Source organism: Myxine glutinosa, chromosome 7, assembly GCF_964187855.1.
Source record: "Myxine glutinosa chromosome 7, kmMyxGlut1.1, whole genome shotgun sequence".
Classification (NCBI taxonomy): Eukaryota; Metazoa; Chordata; class Myxini; order Myxiniformes; family Myxinidae; genus Myxine; species Myxine glutinosa.
In genome coordinates, this window is record NC_136267.1 from 38,877,800 (window position 1) to 38,901,074 (window position 23,275).

Below are 23,275 nucleotides of genomic sequence, written 5' to 3' on the forward strand. Positions count from 1 at the left end.
CGCTTCCTTCAGACACGGGTGTGATTTAAAAAAAATCTTAACCACCGACATCCCAGATTCAGAGTGGACGCTGTAACCACTACGTCACCAAAGACCACCGACATCCCAGATTCAGAGTGGACGCTGTAACCACTACGTCACCAAAGACCATCATATAATCGTGAGCAAATGATCATGACATTGGTGTGTTGGTCACCAAAGAGCTGGAGGAGTTAAAGTGCTGATCATAATAAAACAGCTATATTATCATCGTGAAACATAGAGATGGTCGAGGAAATTCAACTAAAAGCCACCTCTCATGCTAGCAAGGGCACTGCAAGACACAACACGCTGCCATCTGGAGAGATGGTGGTGAAACCCATCAATAATTATTATCCTACCGTATCAAAGACCTTGCTCAGCACTGAGAGCAGTGTCACTCCTCGGTAGTTGTTGCATTCCTGGCGTCACCCTTCCCTTTCCAGAAGGGGACAACAAGGCCTCTCTTCCAGTCAGTTGGGATGATACCTGTGCTCCAAACAGAGCACAGAACTGCATGCAACAACTCGAGTGCAGCATTCCCACCACCTTTGAGAAGTTCAGCATGGATGCCACAAATCTCAATAGCTTTGCCCCCTTTCAACCGGTTCACCGCAGCCTGTGTTTCCACAAACGAATGTGGTTCGCAGTTGATTGGAGGGTAAGCAATAGGGATAGCAACACCTCTGACATCCAACTCAACAGTTGGTAGAGCCTGGTACAGCCGCTCAAAAGCTCAACACCCTCTGCTCTACCTGCATTACACCAAAGGATAGGCATGGAGGAAAGCAATGCATGGATTCCTCTGTAAGCAGAATCACTTGACCACTGGTGAAGCTCTACCCGTTCACAGATTCCTCGCACATAGGTATTGTTGTCAGCCCTCAGCGAACGCACAGTTTTATGCCTCAGCTCCCTGAACAGCTTAGTTCTACCATTAAGCATGGCCCTATGATTCTGGCCAATGGTATCCAGTGTCCCTTGGGAGATAAAGTTCTTCTCTATTCTCTTCACCCTCTCTTTTGCTCAAAGTCATCTGCCATCTGCTTGGAAATCAGCCAACATTACCGCTTTACACAAAAAAGGTGCAAAAACAGATCCTTGCAACTACAGACCACTCAGCCTGCTTCCAATAATCAGCAAGGTCATGGAATCCATAATTGCTTCGGATATTAAATCCTTCCTCTGCTCCAATGGCTTGATCTCCGATCATCAATTTGGTTTCAGACCAGGTCACTCTACTCTGGACATGCTGCTTCTGCTGTCTCAAAAATGGATGGAGGTCCTCAATGTCAAACAGGAAATTAGAGCTGTCTCCCTTGACATATCACGTGCCTTCGATACGGTCTGGCACCCCGCTCTGCTCACCAAACTCTCCTCCTATGGTATCCATGGAAATCTCCACGCATGGCTTGCAGACTTCCTCTCTGGTCGTCGTCAACGTGTGGCCCTGAATGGAATTCTCTCATCTCTCCTTCCTGTTCAGGCTGGAGTTCCCCAAGGCAGTGTTCTGGGCCCTGTGCTTTTTCTGGTCTTCATCAATGATCTCTCCGACTCTCTTGAAAATCCTCTCCATCTCTTTGCTGATGACTCCACTCTCTGCCGTTCCATTCCTCATCCCTCAGATCGGCAGTCTGCAGCCTCCTCCCTCTCTGCACACCTGGACAAAATCACAGACTGGTCAAACAAGTGGAACATGTCTTTCCATCCTGACAAATCTCACACTCTTACTATGTCTCTGCGAAAAGACCGACTGGACAACCCTCCCATGTACTTTCTGAATAATCCTCTCCAAGAAGTTCTGTCACTCACTCACCGCAGGCAGGTTGGTGGTCTTTCTGTATTCTACCGACTCCTCTCCGGCCTTGCTCCCCCAGCTCTCTCTGTGTTCTGTCCCCCAAATATTCGTACAGGTCGCACAAGATCTGCCAGCAACCCTCTTATGGTGAAACTGCCAAAATCAAGACCTTCTGCTCACCTTCACTCTTTCATTCCTCTTTTCTCCTGCCTCTGGAACAAACTCCCCCACTCCCTTCAATCCCACACCCTCCCTCCAGGTCTTTTAAACAGCTGTTCACCACCATCTCTTATCTTCCCCCATCCAAAACCTTGATCTTTTCTACCACCGTTAATTCACCCCAGATCCACTTTTTTGAAATCTCGACTTCTTTCCTGGAAATCCTAGCAGTGTCCAATCCTCCCACCGAGCCCTCTCCCTCCCACAGATCCCCCGATGTCCCTGTTCTCTACTGTCGTACTTGTGTGCTTCCCTCTCTCTCCCTATCTTGTCTCCCGCTCCCTTTATCATATGTTTTATGTGTCAGTTTGTTTTTTTGTGATTAATGTTAGCTCTTACACGAGCCTCGATCTTGTGCACACAACAAAAAAAAAGTTCCACGTTGCCTGACGGTGGGTTCCAAGACATCCACCGGCAACATCAAGGATGGTAGTCTTGAAGGAACTCCACAACTCTTCGGGATCCCCTGAAACACTCAGACACTCCCCCAGATCCTCACTGAACCCTCTTTCCAAACTCCTCAGCTACCCTCTCATCCTTGAGTTTGCCAACATCCAGCTGAGACTGTGATGATACCAATCTCTTGGATTTGAGCCGCGGCTTCAGAGTTGCTACAACAAGCCTGTGGTGGGTATTGAGAAATGGAGAACTCCGGTAGATCCTGCAGTTCTGGAGCAGCCTACAGCGACCATCGAAGAACGAACACATGGTCAATCTCCTTTGCCGCTCCATCAGCGTTGGGATATCAGGGCCAGCCATGTGGCTGTGGGTGCTGAAACCATAGGTACACAACATCTTGCAAAGTCAAGGAACTTAGTGCTATTCTGGTTCCTGGTTCCAGACCCAAAGGGACCAGCGCATGTCTCATAACCATCCCCATCAGTGCGAGTTAATGCATTAAAATCCCCAAAGACTGGAAGAGTACCTCGCCTGGGGCACCAATCAACCATAGACCCGAGCGCAGCATAGAATGTCTCCTTCACAGTGAGATGACTCACCTCAGTCGGAGCATATACGGAGACCAGAGAAATGACACCCAGAGAGTGATGGATCCTCAGTCTCATAATACGCTCGTTGACCTGTGTTAACCCAATTACCATGGGAGTTAGTTTGTTGAACACAGCCAGAACAACTCTTTGGGCATGGTAACCATCAGAGCGACCAGTAGTGTAGGAGGTGTAACCACCTGCCATTATCTCACCACTATCGGGTCTCCGAACCTCAACGTGCTGCAATACTGATGTTGAAACGCTGGAGCTCAGGTCACAGCAGAGACAGGTGATCATACTCTCTTAGAGTGACGACATTTCAGGCACCCACCCGAAGGGACCGCCTCAGGATAACCTGAGGAGACCACCATCTGGAGGACGACACTTCAACACCATCCCGACAAACACCTGGCTCCACAACCCAACCCAGCAAGGTTGGTTTTCCTTCTATCATCAAAGAATGGGGGTCCCAAAGGCTTTGCCCCAATCCCGTCACCCGGTGAGCTGCCCTGTGAAGCGCAGCTGCACAAGAGGTACTCCCATGGAGAGAGGCACTTTTTGTGTGTGTTGTGGAATGAAGTGTTTTCTGGTGGCCGGAGTACAAATCCTGCCACCCACCTTCTAGAAGGAGATACCCAACTGCCAGAAGACATCCGCACACAGAGTTGGGCACCAGATATGGATGGCCGTTGGCTCACCAGGAGCTGGTGGGGGAGTCGGTTTGGTCACCGACAGCCCGACCATGAAACAGGTCAGTACAGGTTCGTAACTTAGTATGGGTTTGCATTGTACCTGGAGCAAGTCACTGACCTAATCTGGCCTGACGTGACCTTCGCGAAGGACACCATAGGATCTTATAGACCACAAACTAATGATGGCAGACAAGACTCCCAGTTTAACGTCCATCTGAGGGACGGCACAGACATTGATGATTCACCTGCTTGTGAAATACCGGGATGACAGTTTATACCTGGGTCGGGATTCATATCCAGGCGAGACACAGTTGAAACAAGCGTTACGCCTAGATCCCCCGTCGTTGAAGTGATGTGAGTTGACAAAGTGGAAGACGCAAGGCGGCCATCTTAGATTTTGACGTGGCGACCCAATTTTAAATAGCCTTCTCCCTTATGCGTAGATACACCCACATACCAGATTAGAAGTTAGTAGTTCGTTTATTTTTCAAGATATTCCGCTCACAAGGTTCAGACATATATATGGTGGTGGCCATATTGGATTTTGACGTGGCGACCCAATTTTCAATAGCCTTCTTCCTTCTGCCTAGATACACACACACACCAGATTAGAAATTGGTACTTTGCTTATTTTTCAAGATATTCCACTCACAAGGTTCAGACATACATGGCGTCAGACATACATGGCGGCGGCCATCTTGGATTTTGACGTGGGTTGCACCCGCACACCAAATTAGAATTTGGTCCTTCGCTTATGCACGCGCACACGCATGCACGCACGCACGTTCGCACGCACACACGCACGGACGCACGCACGGACAGGAAAACCATAGTCCCCCTTTCGCTCCGCGGTGCGACGGGGGACAATAAAGTGTGTTCTAAACGGACGTCGTTCGCACCTGTGCCGTGACCGCCTTTGTGCTGCCAAAGAGTTCGTAGAACAGGTGATCCACACTGATGTGCAACAAACAGGTGGTTTTTGTGCCCAATTCGTTCGTACCTTCTGGCATCTCCTGTTCGTCCTGAGTATAGGTGCACACATACATGAATGGGGTTATGGATTTAATAATCATAATCATAATAATTTGTTGTGATTACTTTCGTGGAATGATACTACTTACCTTGCGGACACGGTTCAGGTGCATCCTTTGGTTCATTGAGCGGTGTATCCGATCCAGCACCGAGTCGTTGGCACAACCACCTGGCCAGTCCGGGCCAGAGGGAAAAACTGAAAATATGAGACCGAGTTGGAGACACCTTCCTCGGTGGAATGGTGGGTAAAGGACGACCTGCTGAAACACCTGGACAATCTGCTTCCTAAGCTCCCGAACAAGATTGTGACATTTTCCGTTGAAAATTCTCCTCCACTCCCTCATCTACCCTCTGAAGTGACGTCTTACTTGTAATTCCAACCATTCATTTAGTTTTATTTTTTATTTTTTATTTTGTATACAAGATCGAGGCTCGTGAAAGAGCTAACATTAATCACACAAAAAGGCAACCGACACGTAAACACAAAATAAGGGGAGTGGAACACAAGATGGGGAGAGAGGGGGAAGGACACAAACACAACATTTGAGAGCAGGGACATCGAGAGAACTGTGGGAGGGAGGGGGCTTGGGAGGAGGTGGGAGAGGTATAAAACACATGGACACTGCAAGAACTTCCAGGAAAGAAGTTGGAATTTCAAAAAAAAGTGTATCTGGGGTGAATTAGCAAAGGTAGAAAAGATCAAGATTTTGGATGTGGGAAGATAAGAGATGGTGGTGAACAGCTGTTTTAAAGACCTGGAGGGAGGAGTGGGATTGAAGGGAGTGGGGGAGTTTGTTCCAGAGGCGGGAGAAAAGGGGAATGAAAGTGTGAAGGTGAGCAGAGAGCCTAGATTTTGGCAGTTTAACCATAAGAGGGTTGCGGGCAGATCTTGTGCGACCTGTAGGAATATTTGGAGGACAGAGCACAGAGAGAGCTGGGGGAGCAAGGCCGGAGAGGAGTCGGTAGAAGACAGAAATACCACCAACCTGCCTGCGGTGAGTGAGTGAAAGGCCTGCGGAGTTAGCTTCATCGCAGGAGATTCCAATGATTCTGAAAGCTTGGTTTCAACAGCGTGAAGCCGAGCTAGGTGTGAGGCAGGAGCACCAGCCCAGAGGGTGAAACAGTATTCCATAGAGCTGCGGATGAAAGCCTTGTATGTGGTGAGGAGCTCAGGTGTGCCAAGGAAGGACTTCGCACGACGGAGGATGCCCAGTCGGCGACTGGCTTTGGAAGCCAGATTTGAAATGTGATTTTCCCAGGAAAGATCATGGCAAATAGTGAGACCCAAAAGCTTGAGCGACAGAACTTCTTGGAGAGGATTATTCAGAAAGTGGATGGGAGGGTTTTCCAGTCGGTCTTTTCGGAGAGACATCATAAGAGTGTGAGATTTATCAGGATTGAAAGACATGTTCCATTTGTTTGCCCAGTCTGTGATTTTGTCCAGGTCTGCAGAGAGCGAGGAGGCTGCAGACTGCCGATCTGAGGGATGAGGAATGGAGCGACAGAGAGTAGAGTCGTCAGCAAAGAGATAGAGAGGATTTTCAAGAGAGTCAGAGAGATCATTGATGAAGACCAGAAAAAGCACAGGGCCCAGAACACTACCTTGGGGAACTCCAGCCTGAACAGGAAGGGGAGATGAGAGAAACCCATTCAGGGCCACACGTTGACTACGACCAGAGAGGAAGTCCGCCAGCCATGCGTGGAGATTTCCATGGATACCAAAGGAGGAGAGTTTGGTGAGCAGAGCAGGGTGCCAGACCGTATCGAAGGCACGTGAAATGTCAAGGGAGACAGCTCTAATTTCCTGTTTGGCGTTGAGGACCTCCATCCATTGTTGAGAAAGCAGAAGCAGCAAGTCCAGAGTAGAGTGACCAGGTCTGAAACCAAATTGATGATCAGAGATCAAGCCATTGGAGAAGAGGAAAGATTTCATATCTGAAGCAAAGATGGATTCCATGACTTTGCTGATAATTGGGAGCAGGTTGATTGGTCTGTAGTTGCTGGGATCTGTTTTTGCACCTTTTTTGTGCAAAGCGGTGATGTTGGCTGATTTCCAAGCAGATGGCAGATGACCTTGAGCAAAAGAGAGGGTGAAAAGAACAGAGAGAGGGTGAGATAGAGCGGAAGAACATGATTTTAGGACCCGTGGGCTGATGCCGTCTGGTCCAGTTGCAGAATCAGAGTCGAGGGTTGACAGAAACTTTTCCGCCTTGTCAGGAGGAAAGGACACAGAGTCCAGGAGCAGCTGGGGACGACTGGGTATGGTGGGTACAGAGAGGGATGGGTTTGGGACACACGATTTAGAGGCAAACACAGAGTTGAAGCATTCAGCTTTTTCACGTGCGGAGTCAGCCGTTAAGCCATTTGAGGTGAGGGAGGGGATGGAGGGGGAACAAACACCAGAAACAGATTTGACCAGACGCCACCAGGATTTGGAAGAGGGAGACAGATAAGAGAGTTCGGTCTTGAGAACGGTGAGATATTGTTTCCTGGCTCTCCTGAGGGTGGACACACACTTGTTTCGGGCTTTGTGAAAGGAAATGAGATTTCCTTCCGTTGGATTTGCTTTCCAGGAGACGAAAGCAAGTTGTTTCAGGGCAACAGCCTCACCACAAGATTCCGTGTACCATGGACGGGAGGAAGGGTATGACAACTGAAGACGAGATGGGATAAATCTGTGCATGAGAGAGAGCAATTTACTTTGAAAGAATTCCCAGGATGAGTTGATGTCAGAGGCGGTAGAGATGGGAGACCAGTCCAGGTGATTGATGGCTGCTTGAAGACCGTGCCAGTTGGCCTGAGTGAAATGCCAGATTCGTCGACGCTGAGGAGGCTCTCTGAGAATGGTCAGAGAGATGTCCACTTTGACAAGCACATGATCAGATGAGCCGATTGGAGCAGAAGAAGAGCAGCAGACATTTTCAGGGAAGTTTGTCATAACCAAATCCAGAAGAGAAGATGCTCCGTTGACTGAGATCCGGGTCAGGAAATTGACAGATTGTGTCAGTCCCAGTGAGTCGCAGAAGTCCTTTGCTGAAGAGCCATGGCTGGTGAGAGAGGTACCCACACCCAGCCAACTGGCATGGTGACAATTGAAATCACCACATATGAGGAAGAGAGTTGGGATGGGTAGATAGAAGTTGGTCCATATTATCAGACAGCGAGATGTAGATGGAGTCATCGCTGTTTGGTGGACGGTACAACACACATATGAACAAAAGGTGGGAGCGAAGGGGAAGCCGTAGCCAAAGGTATTCCTGGGGGTGAGGTGGAGAGAGGGCAGTGGAGGGCGAGTGAGGAAGAGAGTTTTTTATAAAGATAGCAACCCCACCTCCAGGACGAGGCTCAGGTCTATCATACCGGAGGAGGGAGTAACCTGGGAGAGATACCAAGGCATCAGAGACATCATGAAGGAGGAAAGTTCTGTTAAGCAGATCACATCTGGTTTGTCAGAAGCAACCTGTATGGAGAGATCAGTCAAGTTTGAGCGAAGGCCCCGGATGTTTGAGGTCCATACCGTTGATGAAGAGGAAGGGGAGCATCGGGTCCAGAACAGGGGGGGGGGGGGGGGAGGGGTAGGGTAAGATGTGGAAGAGGAGGAAGAGGTAGGGAGAGCTGTTGAAGGTGTATCAGAGATTTCAGAATAGCTTGGAGAAAGGGAAGAATGGGGCGGACAAAAGGTTTGATGGTGATTGGGTGAGGCACAGTGAGGTGTTATTTGAGGAGGGGGAAGAGCGAGGCAGAAGGTTGGGGGAGATGAAGGTGAAAGTTGGAAGGGGGAAGAAGCAGGGAGGATGCTTTGAGGAGGAGGGGTGAGAGGGGAGTCTAGTAGGGGAGGAGCGAGGGAGAGTCTCAGAGGGGAGGGGTGTGGGGGGAGTTTAGGAGGGAGGGGAGGGAAGGAGCAAGGGGGGAGATTTGAAAGGGATGGGTGATGTGGAGGATTTGGAAGGGAGGGGTGAGATTGGATTTTGAAAAGTGTACGATTCATGGGAAACGAACATTTTTTGCAAAATGAGTTTGAGACCTTCGAGTCAAAAATACGTTTGAGGACACTGAAGGAGGGGTGGAGTTCTGGATAGTTTAGGGAATGTAGAAAGGAGGAACTGTAAGAGATGGTATTATATATATTTTTTGGAATGAATAGATTTGGTGAGCAAGACGAAAGCATCCTTTTGTAGGAAAAGAAGAAAAGGGTGTTATAATATATGAGAGAAAATAGTTGTTCAGGGGAGAGATTATACATTTCTATCCACGTGATCGCGTGATCGTGAACGAAGAACGAACGAACAAAAAAGAACAACAAATAAACGAATAAGACCTGGGAAGGAAATATTTTTTGGGGTTTTTTTTTTGTTTTGTGAGTAGAGATATTAAACAAGGAGGTATGGGGTGAACGACTGGGACGAAACAGAGAACGAAAATAATTTCAGCGCATTCGACGAATCGCTGAGAGAAAAACAAAACCACAAGGTCGGAGACGGTACGGTAGCCAAGCCTACGAGTACTACTACTAGGCCTCAGAATACTCGATACGCATTAACCGACGATTGTGATACATGTACGAAAAATTAGCACCGAAAATTTTCCAAAAAGATACGCTTTCGGTACAGACACCGAAAGATAGATACAGTCTCGACAAAAACACAATTGAGAAATATCACTTAGCTTCGAAAGCGTGAGCGCATGGAGCAGCTTCGAAAAGACATGACCTCGCCGTGATCTCAATATGAAATCGATATGAAATCATATCGTGATCGATATGAAAGGAAGTAGAGGGAGATATGAAAGGAAGTAGAGGGAGATATGAAAGGAAGCAGCTAATCTGAGCCAAATCATCAGCTCTCAGACAGACATCTATATGAACTGCAGACGGGATATGAAAGGAAGTAGAGGGAGATATGAAAGGAAGTAGAGGGGGATATGAAAGGAAGTAGAGGGAGATATGAAAGGAAGTAGAGGGAGATATGAAAGGAAGTAGAGGGCGATATGAAAGGAAGTAGCGGTAGATATGAAAGGAAGTAGAGGGAGATATGAAAGGAAGTAGAGGGAGATATGAAAGGAAGTAGAGGGAGATATGAAAGGAAGTAGAGGGAGATATGAAAGGAAGTAGAGGGAGATATGAAAGGAAGTAGCGGTAGATATGAAAGGAAGTAGAGGGAGATATGAAAGGAAGTAGAGGGCGATATGAAAGGAAGTAGAGGGCGATATGAAAGGAAGTAGAGGGAGATATGAAACGAAGTAGAGGGAGATATGAAAGGAAGTAGAGGGCGATATGAAAGGAAGTAGAGGGCGATATGAAAGGAAGTAGCGGTAGATATGAAAGGAAGTAGAGGGAGATATGAAAGGAAGTAGAGGGAGATATGAAAGGAAGTAGAGGGAGATATGAAAGGAAGTAGAGGGAGATATGAAAGGAAGTAGAGGGAGATATGAAAGGAAGTAGAGGGGGATATGAAAGGAAGTAGAGGGAGATATGAAAGGAAGTAGAGGGAGATATGAAACGAAGTAGAGGGAGATATGAAAGGAAGTAGAGGGAGATATGAAAGGAAGTAGAGGGAGATATGAAAGGAAGTAGAGGGCGATATGAAAGGAAGTAGCGGTAGATATGAAAGGAAGTAGAGGGAGATATGAAAGGAAGTAGAGGGAGATATGAAAGGAAGTAGAGGGCGATATGAAAGGAAGTAGCGGTAGATATGAAAGGAAGTAGAGGGAGATATGAAAGGAAGTAGAGGGAGATATGAAAGGAAGTAGAGGGAGATATGAAAGGAAGTAGAGGGCGATATGAAAGGAAGTAGAGGGAGATATGAAAGGAAGTAGAGGGAGATATGAAAGGAAGTAGAGGGCGATATGAAAGGAAGTAGCGGTAGATATGAAAGGAAGTAGAGGGAGATATGAAAGGAAGTAGAGGGAGATATGAAAGGAAGTAGAGGGCGATATGAAAGGAAGTAGCGGTAGATATGAAAGGAAGTAGAGGGAGATATGAAAGGAAGTAGAGGGAGATATGAAAGGAAGTAGAGGGAGATATGAAAGGAAGTAGAGGGAGATATGAAAGGAAGTAGAGGGAGATATGAAAGGAAGTAGAGGGCGATATGAAAGGAAGTAGCGGTAGATATGAAAGGAAGTAGAGGGAGATATGAAAGGAAGTAGAGGGAGATATGAAAGGAAGCAGCTAATCTGAGCCAAATCATCAGCTCTCAGACAGACATCTATATGAACTGCAGACGGGTAACGGTGCGGGTTACATTTAGGGTGAGCGTGGTTTGAGGTTGTGATCAGTGCTGCAACGTGTAGAACCATACACCATAGATCGAGACAAGTCAAGCGTTGGGTTGTGTGTGACTCACCCACATGTTTCTGGTGGTAGATGACAGAGTGGTAAGGACGTGGTTGTGGTCCCGAGAAACGCTCCACTGGCTCGATGTAGAACATTCCAGAATTTGTCTTCAGGATGCCTTCAAAGCGACCGTCAATGATGGCTCCGTGGCAAAATGAGCCATTCTCCCCTGTGGGAATAGTTGTTTGCTTTAAACAGACTTCCTCAGTCTGTAAAAATTATTTGAATTTTGTGGATAAACTTAAAAGCTCAACCATCAAACATAAAAGAAAAGCAAAATCTCATAAGGAAGTCGAAACACAAAGTACAGAGACATCTGATTCCCAAAAGGATACGCAAGTCCTTACAAATGTCATCAAAGCCATTTTCAACAGTGTCTGCCATGATGAGTAATCTCCACGAACCTGCTGTCAGGGTAGATCAGGTGGCTCATTTGTTCACTCCTTTGGCTACAGGTTTGTCAATTACGAACTGATGCCGGAATCCGTCTCAGAAAATTTGAAGAACAATCAAGAACATTAAATTTCCTCTGAATCGACCGAGTGAAGGATAAGTCGATGATGTGCCCTGGGCTTAAGGATGACTACATTGAAACAAGTGGCTGTGTATCTATATATCTTGCATATGAAACGGAGTTTGCTTGTTTGCTTGCTTAAGCCGCTGTCACACCTTGACGTTTTAGCCAGCGTATGCCGACGTATGAAAAATTTGGCTACGTTAAGAGCACGCTGAAGCACGCTGGCATACGTCGTAGTACGCCGAGCTCGTCGACAAATTTCGTGCATGCACAAAATTTGTCGACGTATGCCAGCGTATGACTCACACCAGCACTCAATTTTGATACGTCGGCATACGCTGGCTAAATCGTCAAGGTGTGACAGGGGCTTTAATGCAAGCTCCACTCCTCCACTCATACACCTCAGCTCACCTCAGAAAGATACATGGAAGGCTCCGCCCCTCTCCTCAGCAAGAGGGCATGGTGCAGGAGCAAATTTTAAGCAAACAGCATGTGCAGTTTAAGCTCCACTCCTTCCCACAGCAAGACATGGATATATCTATTACGCATGCTTACTATAATTCACAGACTGGTGTTTTTGTTTGTTGCGCAACGCCTCCTCCAGTTCTGGCCCAATCACATCCAGACTTGCTAGATAGGATCAGCATGACCCTGACTCGTGTATAGAGGTGTTTTTATCTTTTCTGGTGGGCTTGAGAGAGAGGAGGTGGGTTAACAAATTCTCTATGTAAATGTGTATCTTGTAGCGCCCCCTCCAGGTGGAGAGAGTACTACAAGTCCCCACTCCACTAACAGTATTCCTGTCCCCACGTTTTCCAGTGCAGTGAGGTGTTTTGAATTATAAGCGGTAGGCATGACTTTGCTAGATGCACGTAACCCGGGGGGGTTTTTGGGTGGGGGGGGGGGGGGGAATGGGGAGCGATTCAGGGAGCTGTCAGCTGCCTATACACCACCCAAATAAAGGTACCGGTATGTGTCAGAAGGACATCTTGCTTGCTTAAAACAAGAATGCCGATAGGGAAGGTACTCTGGTAGTGTAGTATAACGTGAATACATATGTTAAGTACGTGCTATTGTACTACAACGTGTCAGAGTATGTCTATTAAGTATGCAGTGGAATGCAGTTTTACTTTTGAAGGTGCTGTTGCCACATACACATATGGCACATATAGTCAGGTTCACTATGTCAATAAATTATATTTCGTTCAAAATCATGGTAGATTAGCAAACATATACATTTTTGGAAAGGTTATAGCATAAGGAAACTAAAAATCAATGTTTACATTTGGAGAGATACCTGTGTGGCGGCCATTCTGGATTTTCAAAATGGCCACTGTAAAATACATATTTTGTTCTATTTCTGCCTCTAATTGCCCTAAAAACTTTTAAAAATATACTAAACCTATATTTTCAGGGACAAGGAATCCAATGAAAGTATCAAATTAGTGCTATGGGGAATGGTAAGACACGAATCAAAGGTTTTGAATTGCAAAATACTGTCTTTATATTCGCGATAAGTTGCATAATCAAATACATGTTATCATTTTGTACAGGCAGTTAATAACATCAAAATGTGTCACAATAATTCATATCACCAAACGTACACAGGCAGTCAGCAAAATCATATATACACATGCAGTCAGTATAACTTCACATCTACACAGGCAGTCAATGACAAAATATACACAGGCAGTCAATGGCATCAAACATACACGATTACAGAATATGCCATTTAGAGTTCGTCATCACTGTCCTGTGTGTCGTATCCGACAGTATAGTCCGCATCGTTTTCACAGTCCGTTCCACACAAGCAAAGGTCGGTCAAATTGATTGGCAAATCGAATTGGTCGAATGGTCGATCGAATCGAATTCGGTGAATCGAATCGAATCGAATCGATCGAATTGGTCGAATGGTCGATCGAAGCGATTGGTCGAATGGTCGAATTGGTCGAATGGAATTGGTCGATTGGTCGAATTGGTCGAATTGGTCGAATCGAATTGGTCGATTGGTCGAATTGGTCGAATCGAATTGGTCGGAATTGGCAAATGTAAACATTGATTTGCAGATTTTCCATGTAATAACGTTTCCAAAAATGTATAGGTTTGCTAATCTACCATGATTTTGAACGAAAAAACATAGTGAACCTGACTAATACCAAAATAGCCATGAGTATGTTGCACCCTATGGCTGGGCAAACAGCTTGTGTTGTATAACTAGGAATTTGTAAAAGCCCTTTAAACATTCCTCATATTTTCTTGTCCAATATATTTGCGTCAATGATTTCAGTTATTCAAATGGCCACGTTGGATGCGTCCGGATATGGTGTCACGTGACTTTGGCTCTGACATTCCACCACCCCTCCCCCGAAGGCCAAAAGCATTGTGTTTTGTGTAGGCCTACGACCTTATGGTGTTCGTCAAGCAAGGAAGCCGCATGTACCATTTTGGGTCATCTCATCTCGATGCTCGGAGAGATGATCTTTATAAAATGGGTGGTGATGTCCGGATGTGTCTGTCCATCCATCTGCCTGTCCATCCGTCTGGTCGTCCGTCTGTTCGTTAACTTTTTATTATTTGGGCTACTCCTCCCTAATGACCCGGCTGATTGTTCTGAAACTTTGCACATGTACACAAGACAGTATCCCGCACAATCGCTCGGGCTTCCATTTTATTTTTTTCGGATCATGGGGGCTCCCAGGGGGCGTTAACCCCTAAACTTACTTGTCCTTACTTGTCCCTTATTTACCAACCGATTGCTCTGAAACCCAATACAGCCTTTTTACTCGATGGTCCATTGAATCACTTGGTCTTAAATTTTTCAATTTCGGATCAGGGAGGTCCCAGGGGTGTTCCCCAAATTAGCAGTGGTCTGAACGACAACCTCGAGATGACCGTCAGCCCTCTCGGGGAAGTGGGGAGGCTAGAGGGTGGGTGGATCGGCTGTTTTCCTTACTCAGCCCAAATTGGGCTAAGGGGTATTGTCGTCACGGGCGTCGTCCGGGCGTCCGTCAACTTTTGGTTTCCGTCAATTTCAAGTAGAACGGCTTGTCCGATTAAATCCATTTTTGCAGTGTGTGTTTGGGTTGAGTAGAGGAAGGTTCCTTTCGAAAATGGGCGCGCTGCGATTTTCAATATGGCCGCCACGGCAGCCATCCCGGCGTCCGTCAACTTTTGGTTTCCGAGAATTTCGAGCAGAACGGCTTGTCCGATTAAATCCATTTTTGCAGTGTGTATTGGGGTTGAGTAGAGGAAGGTTCCTTTAGAAAATGGGCGCGCTGCGATTTTCAATATGGCCGCCACTGTAGCCATCTTGAAATTGGTTTCCGTCAATTTCGAGCAGAACGGCTTGTCCGATTAAATCCATGTTTACAGTGTGTGTTGGGGTTGAGTAGAGGAAGGTGCCTTTCGAAAATGGGCGCACTGCGATTTTCAATATGGCCGCCACGGCAGCCATCTTGAAATTGGTTTCCGTCAATTTCGAGCAGAACGGATTGTCCGATTAAATCCATTTTTGCAGTGTTTGTTGGCGTTGAGTAGAGGAAGGTTCATGGGCGCGCTGCGATTTTCAATATGGCCACCACGGCAGCCATATTGAAATTGGTTTCCGTCAATTTTGAGGAGAACGGCTTGTCCGATTAAATCCATTTTTGCAGTGTGTGTTGGGGTTGAGTAGAGGAAGGTTCCTTTCGAAAATGGGCGCGCTGCGATTTTCAATATGGCCGCCACTGTAGCCATCTTGAAATTGGTTTCCGTCAATTTTGAGGAGAACGGCTTGTCCGATTAAATCCATTTTTGCAGTGTGTGTTGGGGTTGAGTAGAGGAAGGTTCCTTTCGAAAATGGGTGTGCTGCGATTTTCAATATGGCCGCCACGGCAGCCATCTTGAAATTGGTTTCCACCATGCATGGGCTGAGGGGTTACGCCCGCTTTGCGGTGCTATTTATTAGTCCTTGGTGTAACTCAGAGCGGACACTCGAACCATCTTACTATAATTCACCAAATGTCCGTCCGTCTGTCTGTCTGTCCGTTCGAAGGTACCGTAAAAACTGCTGAACCGATCGTAACTATATTTTGGGTGGATAATCCTGGGATCTCCAGGAGTAAAATAGGCTATTTCGTTTTCCCAATTTCAGCTTTGGTCTCCAGCATTCTCAGGTTTGGACTCCCGCATAACATTCACGTTCGCATAATGTTCATTGTGACGATGTTTTCATTGTGACGATGTTGTTTTCCCGGGTGTCGCACAAACGGCTGCACTGATCGCTGCGCACAGCTGCACCGATCGGACTCGGTGACCTCAGACAAAGACCTTTTATAAGGACACAGGTTGAATCCCTGATTTTATAAAGACATAGCGATTGTGAATGTGACAGCTCTGAGGCGTCTTTCGCTTGGCATCGCAGTGACGGCGAGCACCAATATGGCGGCTGCAAGATTAAAATCTGGCTTCAAGCCCCCTCACCTTGGATTGTGTAGTGGGTTTGTGGATCAATTTTTTTCCCTGAAGAAAAACGTACAGTTGATATCACGATTTGAAACACGGAATAATATTTACCGATATGAACAGTGATGTGGCTTTTATTGAAATTCTACAAATACTGTTTAGATGTGATTTGATGATTTGCATGTGATATGATGTAACGGATGTTTATTTGAATCGTTTAAAATAAAAAAGCCTTTAATTTCTGATATTTTGCCCTTTCATTTGGGCCTCCCAATTGAAGCCCCGCCCGTAGGGCGGGTACCATTGCTAGTTACTCAAATGTACAACAATGGCATCGATTCCACGCTGAACGCAACATCCTACTCGTGAGTAACTCAATACCAGGGACCTTTTAACTCGAGTACAAGAATGGCATCTGTTCCAAATATTGGAACAATATTGATGAAGATCCACAAAGGGGGCCTTGTACCTAGTTCTTTCACACATGTGAACATCAACTGAAGCACTGCTGAACACATGAGGAGAAACTCTGCTTATCATGGAGGAAGGGGTCAAATTGAAGACGGGATTCACCTTCCAGATTACCACTGTAAAGGTGTGAAAGTTCCTGTGTGGTCACTCCCTCACTCGTCCCCAAGGTCAGGTCCTTCGTGAACATGGAGGAGTCTCGCTTCAATCGAAGTCGGAAATCCCTAATAATGGTGTGAAGAAATGCAAGGCAGACTCAAACAATCCAGAGACTAAAATCTTCCTGAAAATTCCAAGCAGGAATAATTTGATTAGCAAGGCCTACGTTTAGCAAAGCATGAGTGTCTATAATACCTCCCATGTGCATGGAAAGCCAAAGAGAAAGGCCTGGATGATGGAGCTGCCCTCTGTGCTCGTTTATGATGGCGTTGCAAGGCCACCATGTCATAGGTGAGACCCTCGTGATGAAGAAGGAACGGTCCTAGGGGTCGATTATCTTCTCCTGGGAAATGAAGACTGTTTTACTGTAATGCACCACCAGCACAGCATTTTTAACAGACCTTGGGTCATTTTAGAGATCTCGAGAGATCGCGAGATTTTAGAGGTCGGTCGATACGGTGCCTTCAGAAAGTATTCACACCTCTCGACCTTTTCACATTGAGTTGTTACAACCTGAATTTAAAATGGATTAAAATGAGATTTTTTGTCACTGATCTATACATAATACCCCATTACCCCATAATGTCAAAGTGGAGTTTTATTTTTAGAATATTTTACATAAACATTGAAAATGAAATACAGAAATATCTAACTTACATAAGATTTCAACCCCCGGAGTTAATACTTCATAGAAGCACTTTTGGCAGTGATTAAAGCTTTGAGTCTTCTTGAGTATTTCTGTATCAGCTTCGCACATCCAGATTTGGGGAGTTTCTCCCATTCTTTTTTGCAGATTTTCTCAAGCTCTGTCAGGTTGGATGGGGAAGGTTGGTGAACAGCAATCTTCAAGTCTTTCCACAGATTCTCGATGGTATTCAAGTCTGGGCTTTGGCTGGGCCACTTGAAGACTTTTGCATTCTTGTTCTGAAGCCATTCCAATGTTGCTTTGGCTTTATGCTTGGGGTCATTGTCCTGTTGGATTGTAAATCTTCACCGCAGTCTAAGGACTTTTGCACTCTAAAGCAGGTTCTCCTCAAGGATTTGCCTGTATTTGGCTCCATTCATTGATCCCTATACATTTGTAAGTCTCCCAGTCCTTGCCGCTGAAAAGCATCCCCATAGCATGATGCTGCCACCACCAACTTCACGGTAGGGATGGTGTTAGATGGGTGATGAGCTGTGCTCAGTTTCTGCCAGAGGTAGTGCTTTGCATACAGGCTAAAGAGTTAAATTTTCGTTGTCTTTACAGTTCAACTGTCGTTGTCAGAAAAGACCACAGATTATTTTGCCTCATGCTCTGAGTCTTTTACGTCTTTTTGCAAACTCCACATGTGCTCTCACGTGCCTTTTTTCTCAGGAGTGGCTTCCGTCAGGCCATTCTCCCATAAAGCCTCGAATTGTGAAGTGCCGCAGAAACTGTCGTCCTTCCGGCAGGTTCTCCCATTTCAGCCAAGGAACTCTGTAGTTGTGCCAGAGTGGTCATTGGGTTATTGGTCACTTCCCTGACAAAGGTTTTTCTTGCCAGGTTGCTCAGTTTGGTCGGAGGGCCAGCCCTTGAAAGAGTCTGGGCAATTCCATAAATGGAGCTCACTCTGCTCATGGGAACTTTCAACACTCGAGAATCTAGATATTGTTACATACCCTTCCCCAGATCTATGCCTCCTCACAATTCTATATCGGAGTTATACAGACAGTTCCTTGGACTTCATGGTAAAGTTTCTACTCTGACATGCACTGTCAACTATGGGACCTTATATAGAAAGGTGTGTTTCTAAATCTTGTCCAATCAATTGAATTAGCCACAAGTGGACTCCAATCAAGTTGTAGAGACATCCCAAGGATGATCAAAGGAATATGATGTTTTCAAAGAGGGTGAATTATTATTGAATCAAGACATTTCATCTTTTCATTTTTAATTATTTTGTTTAAAAAAAATTGAAAATAAAATTCCACTTTGACATTTATGGGGTATTAATGTGTAGATCAGCGCAAAAAAAAATCTCAATTTAACCCATTTTAAACTCAGGCTGTAACAACTAAATGTGAACAAAACAAAGGGTGTGAATACTTTCTGAGGGCACTGTATGTTCCATAAAGTACATTACATATCAAATCCGTGAGCCGATAACCTAGCTCAGAGGTTGCGTACCTGACCCTCTTAACGATATGCCCCGGAAATCTGTCCACCTGATTTAATTCCCATCCCAGCTATAAACTGTCACACCTGGTGCTTTGCGAACATGGTGTTGCATCAACACGTCCGACACGTCCGTCAGGGAGATGGTAAGCCAGTGCCATGTATGCCAACATTGGCCGTCTGTGTGAGAGATGCCATAGTGTCTTTTGCAAGAGGCCATTGTGTGCCTGCACCCCAGCCAAATTACACATTCCTTCCCTGGCCACTTCTACAATAGACAATGACAAACGACAATGACACTGTATTCCAATTGCCATGAGAATGCATTGGCAGCACAGGCTCTCTGGAACGAGCAAGGACTCATGCCTCTCGGTATGTTCTCTCACGGTTCCTCAAGAAGATGCATGGGATGTTTGAAGATGGAGCATGTCTCGTCAATGAACAAAAGGATTCCAAGGAAAACAACAACAAAACGACGGAGTGCCTACCAGATTCCTGTAGGAGTTGAGTGGCCAATGGGAGAGTCAGAAATAGTATGTAGAAGCAAAGGTCCTCCATTTCAAGTCACCATCTCAAAAAGTGTGCCGAATTCACACTTCCATTTAGTCGTCTCACCACTCCTGGCTGTTCCTATCTCTATCCTTCGCCTTTCCATTCTGCCCACTCCTCCTCTCATTCCTATCATTTTCTCAAACATCCCCCAAGGCAAAACCGGTAAATGTTTGCAAGTTTAAACTCCATTGCGTGTTGTTTATTTATAAAACGCTCCAATCCGTTAAACCGCAACATTCAGTCCCACATTGATTCATATCACTACTCCCATATGCCTTCTGCTGGTATATCCAGTTGGAACAGCTACCATTTGAATAAGAGCTGGAGATAAAAAATAAAACTAGTTAATTGGAGCAGATTTCTAAACACGGCAAAACTATTGAAGAACCACTTATTCTCTAAAACAACAAAACGAAATACATATATATATATATACAGCTTCAAAGGGCAGAACTTTACGAGATAGCAAGTTAGACGTATTCAACATATGAAGTACACAATACTGTGGGAGGTGTAGTGAATGTGGTCAAAAACAATGTTAGAAAGAGGAAGAGGAAGTATAGAATAGGGAGGGTGGCAGGACCGTTTTAGATGGTTGGGAAATGAACGGGGAGAAAGGAGAGGAAGTTTGAAGAGGAGAGGAAACGTGGTCATCTTTGTCGTTTGTTTGCATTACGTGGTGGCTGTTGGTTAGCACCTGTAGTGTAGCAGCATAGCAAACCTGTTGTGCATTTTGTGATACAAGCACCAAATTTGGCACAAATGTACATTAATATGTTGCGAACATTTTCAGATATTGGGCCACTTGAAATTCCGTAATTTTTTTTTTCAAATTTTTTCAAATTTCGTAATTTCAAATTTTTCGGGTGACACCGTCACAATTTCGGTCTTCGAGGCCGGCCGATATAGTGGGGCGGCTTAGCCCAAATATTCAAAAGAATTGTGCATTTTGTGGTACAAGCACCAAATTTGGCACAAATGTACATTAATATGTTGCGAACATTGTGTGGTCAGCAATGAAGACGAGAGTCTGAATTACATGTATGCAAAAGACCTTGTGAACCAGTGAAGCAAATACACGGGTAAGCATGAATTAAATCTAGGGCATGATATAATTTCCATGATGTTTACCTCTACACTCAATGGTGGAAGGAGGTAATGTTTTGATCCCAGCTTGTCTGTATGTCTGTTTGTCTGTTAGTCCACAAAATTCCAGACAAAGCTTGTAGTAGTGGTAGTTGTAGTGGTAGTGGTGATAACAGAAATTGTTATATAGAACTGAACTTATATTATTATTATATGCAGAAAATAACTTCATTTCTATATGCCCTGCAGTGGACAGGTTAATTGGTTTATGCACTGAAGGGGTCACCCTGGTGTGCACTGCTGTGTTCTGCCTCACTGAGTTGTTCAGGTATGATGTACTCAGCACAAGCTTCCGGTCGGCCCGGAGGTGGGGGTGCGGGGCCTGTCACGGAACGTCAAAACAAACGGCCTGCCGGGGCCGCCCAAAAGTCGGGCGTGAGGGGCGCGTCCACTAATGGAACGCCTCTCGCTTCCCAGATCGAGGGCCACGTGGTCAGGAGAACCTCGTCCCTTCCGGTCACACTTTGCCTATCGGCCGGCCTCGAAGACCGAAATTGTGACGGTGTCACCCGAAAAAATTGAAATAACGAAATTTGAAAAATTTTGAAAAAAAAAATTCCGGAATTTCAAGTGGCCCAATATCTGAAAATGTTCGCAACATATTAATGTACATTTGTGCCAAATTTGGTGCTTGTTTCACAAAATGCACAATTCTTTTGAATATTTGGGCTAAGCCGCCCCACTACTGGGGTGTGTTCGCTTACCAAGTTTCCTGTCGAGTGCTCGTCAAGTGGCTTAAGCACTCAAGCAAGCACTCAAGCAAGCACTCCATTCAAAACCGTTGGTAGGGAACCGTTGAACACGCCTCAATACCTCCGCCATGATGAATCAACAGACCTGCAAGATGCCAGAATGACAGTTTATAGCGAGCCTGAGATTCGAACCCAGGCTACACAGTTCAAAGACCAGAAAGGATTGTTCCCCAATGTCTCTTTCCCGGCTTCAAGCCAAAGTTGATTCCGGCTTCAAGCCAAAGTCGATCCATTCCAGTGATGGTCCGTATGATGTCGTATCGAGACCAGAATCCCGTTGGGTTGACAGTTACACTGCCAAAGTTGGGCGAAGGTGTCCTCGAGAAGCGACGGGGAAATCCCACCTTCAGGTATGGACGTTTGACGGCTCTCAATCGGCGAACCACCGATTTCCCACTCAAAAGCCACGTTACACACACACACCAAATTAACATCTGGATGCGGTGAGAATGGTTGAAGCGAAGTGAAAAACCTTGAGCGATGCGCAAAGCGCGCGAGTCAAAATGGCCGACGGCCCGTTCTCGTGGCGTAACGGCACTCCAATGATTCTCTTCGGAATCAACCGCAAAACCTATCACGCAGGTTTATCTGTCACAGCAATGACAACTCTGTCGCAGGAATCCCTTTCCCGGGAAACCCAAAGTTCACTCGTGACCCTCGTTCGCCAATCGTTCGCTCCAGACCTCGAAGCAGCTCGGCTTCTTGTCCGACTCACTCGCTCCGCCTTCTCTTCCTCTTCCTCGTCGTCCGGTTCCAGTTTCATTTAAAACATTAACTTTTTTACCTTTTGAAAATAGTAATCTCTATTTCCCTCAAACGACAACAATAATAGTACATGGAATCAAAAATGTTTACAGTGGATGAAAACCACAACAACGGAAGTGACGAATCCGTAACAGGATAGGGATCAACAAATTGAGAAACATTTAAGTATCACAATGTTACATCAGTCTTTGTACACCACTCCTTTCCTATTCCATCTCCAAACGCTGCATGACGTCATCGCCGGGCACCGAATGGGGCCCGGAAATGACGTACGCTGAAAAGGGAGTACTGTTTTCACTCTGTTTGTTTGTTTTCTTGTTTCTTTGTTACTTGCTGGAATAGATTCCGGCAAGTATGTTGGTTGGTTGGTTTGTCTGTCTGTCTGTCTGTCTGTTTGTTTGTTTGTTTGTTTGTGCGCAGTACTACGTCTACATCATTGCACATAGCATCGCCAAACTTTACACACATATTTGTTTTGCCCTGGAATAGACTGTGCCCAATTTTTAACTCTCTAGTCCCAAGGTCAAGGTCACCCAAAACCTGAAATCAGGGGGGTCGAGTTTTCATTTAAAATATATTTCAAACCACTACAACTCTAAAAGTACAAGAGATATGCATACACTTACTGTTACTGACATATAGGAAGTTACATACGACATTTCATTTGGCACCATGACCTTTGACCTTGAGTGACCTTGAAAGGTCAAACTCAAGTTCAAAAATTGTTTTTTTTTACTAATAACTCTGTCAAACATTATCCGATTCCCTTCTAACCAACACCAAAATGTTCATTATTCAATTCCCGAAAAATAGCATGTGGCATGAAAGGTCAAAAATGCTTAGTTTTAATTATTTTTGGGGTCAAAAGTCAGGGGGGTCGAGTTTTCATTGAAAATATATTTCAAACCACTATAACTCTGAAAGGACAAGAGATATGCATACACTTACTCAGTTACCTTCCATTGCTTAGCGTATATACATGTATCGATTTCCCGCTATTTTGATCCAAAATGGCCGATAAAAAAAAAGGACATTCCAGCAAGTCCTCGGTCTTTGACCAATTTTTCATTTGTTTGTTTGTTTGTCCAGACGATATATCTCAGCCATTTTCATCCTTTGAGTGATAGCATTTTCATCCGATATCTCATCCTTTGAGCAAGGAAGCTGAAATTTTGGCACAATACTGAGCACATACTTTGACAATTTTATTTTATTTTTTGATTCATCCATTAATTGATTCATTATTTAATTGTTATC

General features: G+C 45.4%; 1 protein-coding gene across 5 annotated transcripts in view; it reads right to left on the minus strand.

Moving 5' to 3' along the window:
• LOC137431130 (disintegrin and metalloproteinase domain-containing protein 10-like) overlaps positions 1–19,461 on the minus strand; it is a 45,887-nt gene extending 26,426 nt beyond the window's left edge. The window contains exons 1-6 of one of the 5 annotated variants that reach the window (XM_068122103.2): positions 19,292–19,461; positions 16,862–17,009; positions 16,613–16,731; positions 11,090–11,248; positions 4,838–4,944; positions 4,616–4,738 (exon numbers count right to left, since the gene is read on the minus strand). In XM_068122103.2, the coding sequence (XP_067978204.2) occupies positions 4,616–4,738; positions 4,838–4,944; positions 11,090–11,248; positions 16,613–16,731; positions 16,862–17,009; positions 19,292–19,361 (726 nt within the window). In that variant the 5' untranslated portion in view covers positions 19,362–19,461. Of the gene's footprint in view, positions 1–4,615; positions 4,739–4,837; positions 4,945–11,089; positions 11,249–11,483; positions 11,613–16,612; positions 16,732–16,861; positions 17,010–18,890; positions 18,936–19,291 lie in introns of those variants that run through there. The other 4 variants (XM_068122104.2, XM_068122107.2, XM_068122105.2 and 1 more) reach the window with 4 other exon arrangements.
• Between the last annotated feature and the right edge of the window lie 3,814 nt (positions 19,462–23,275).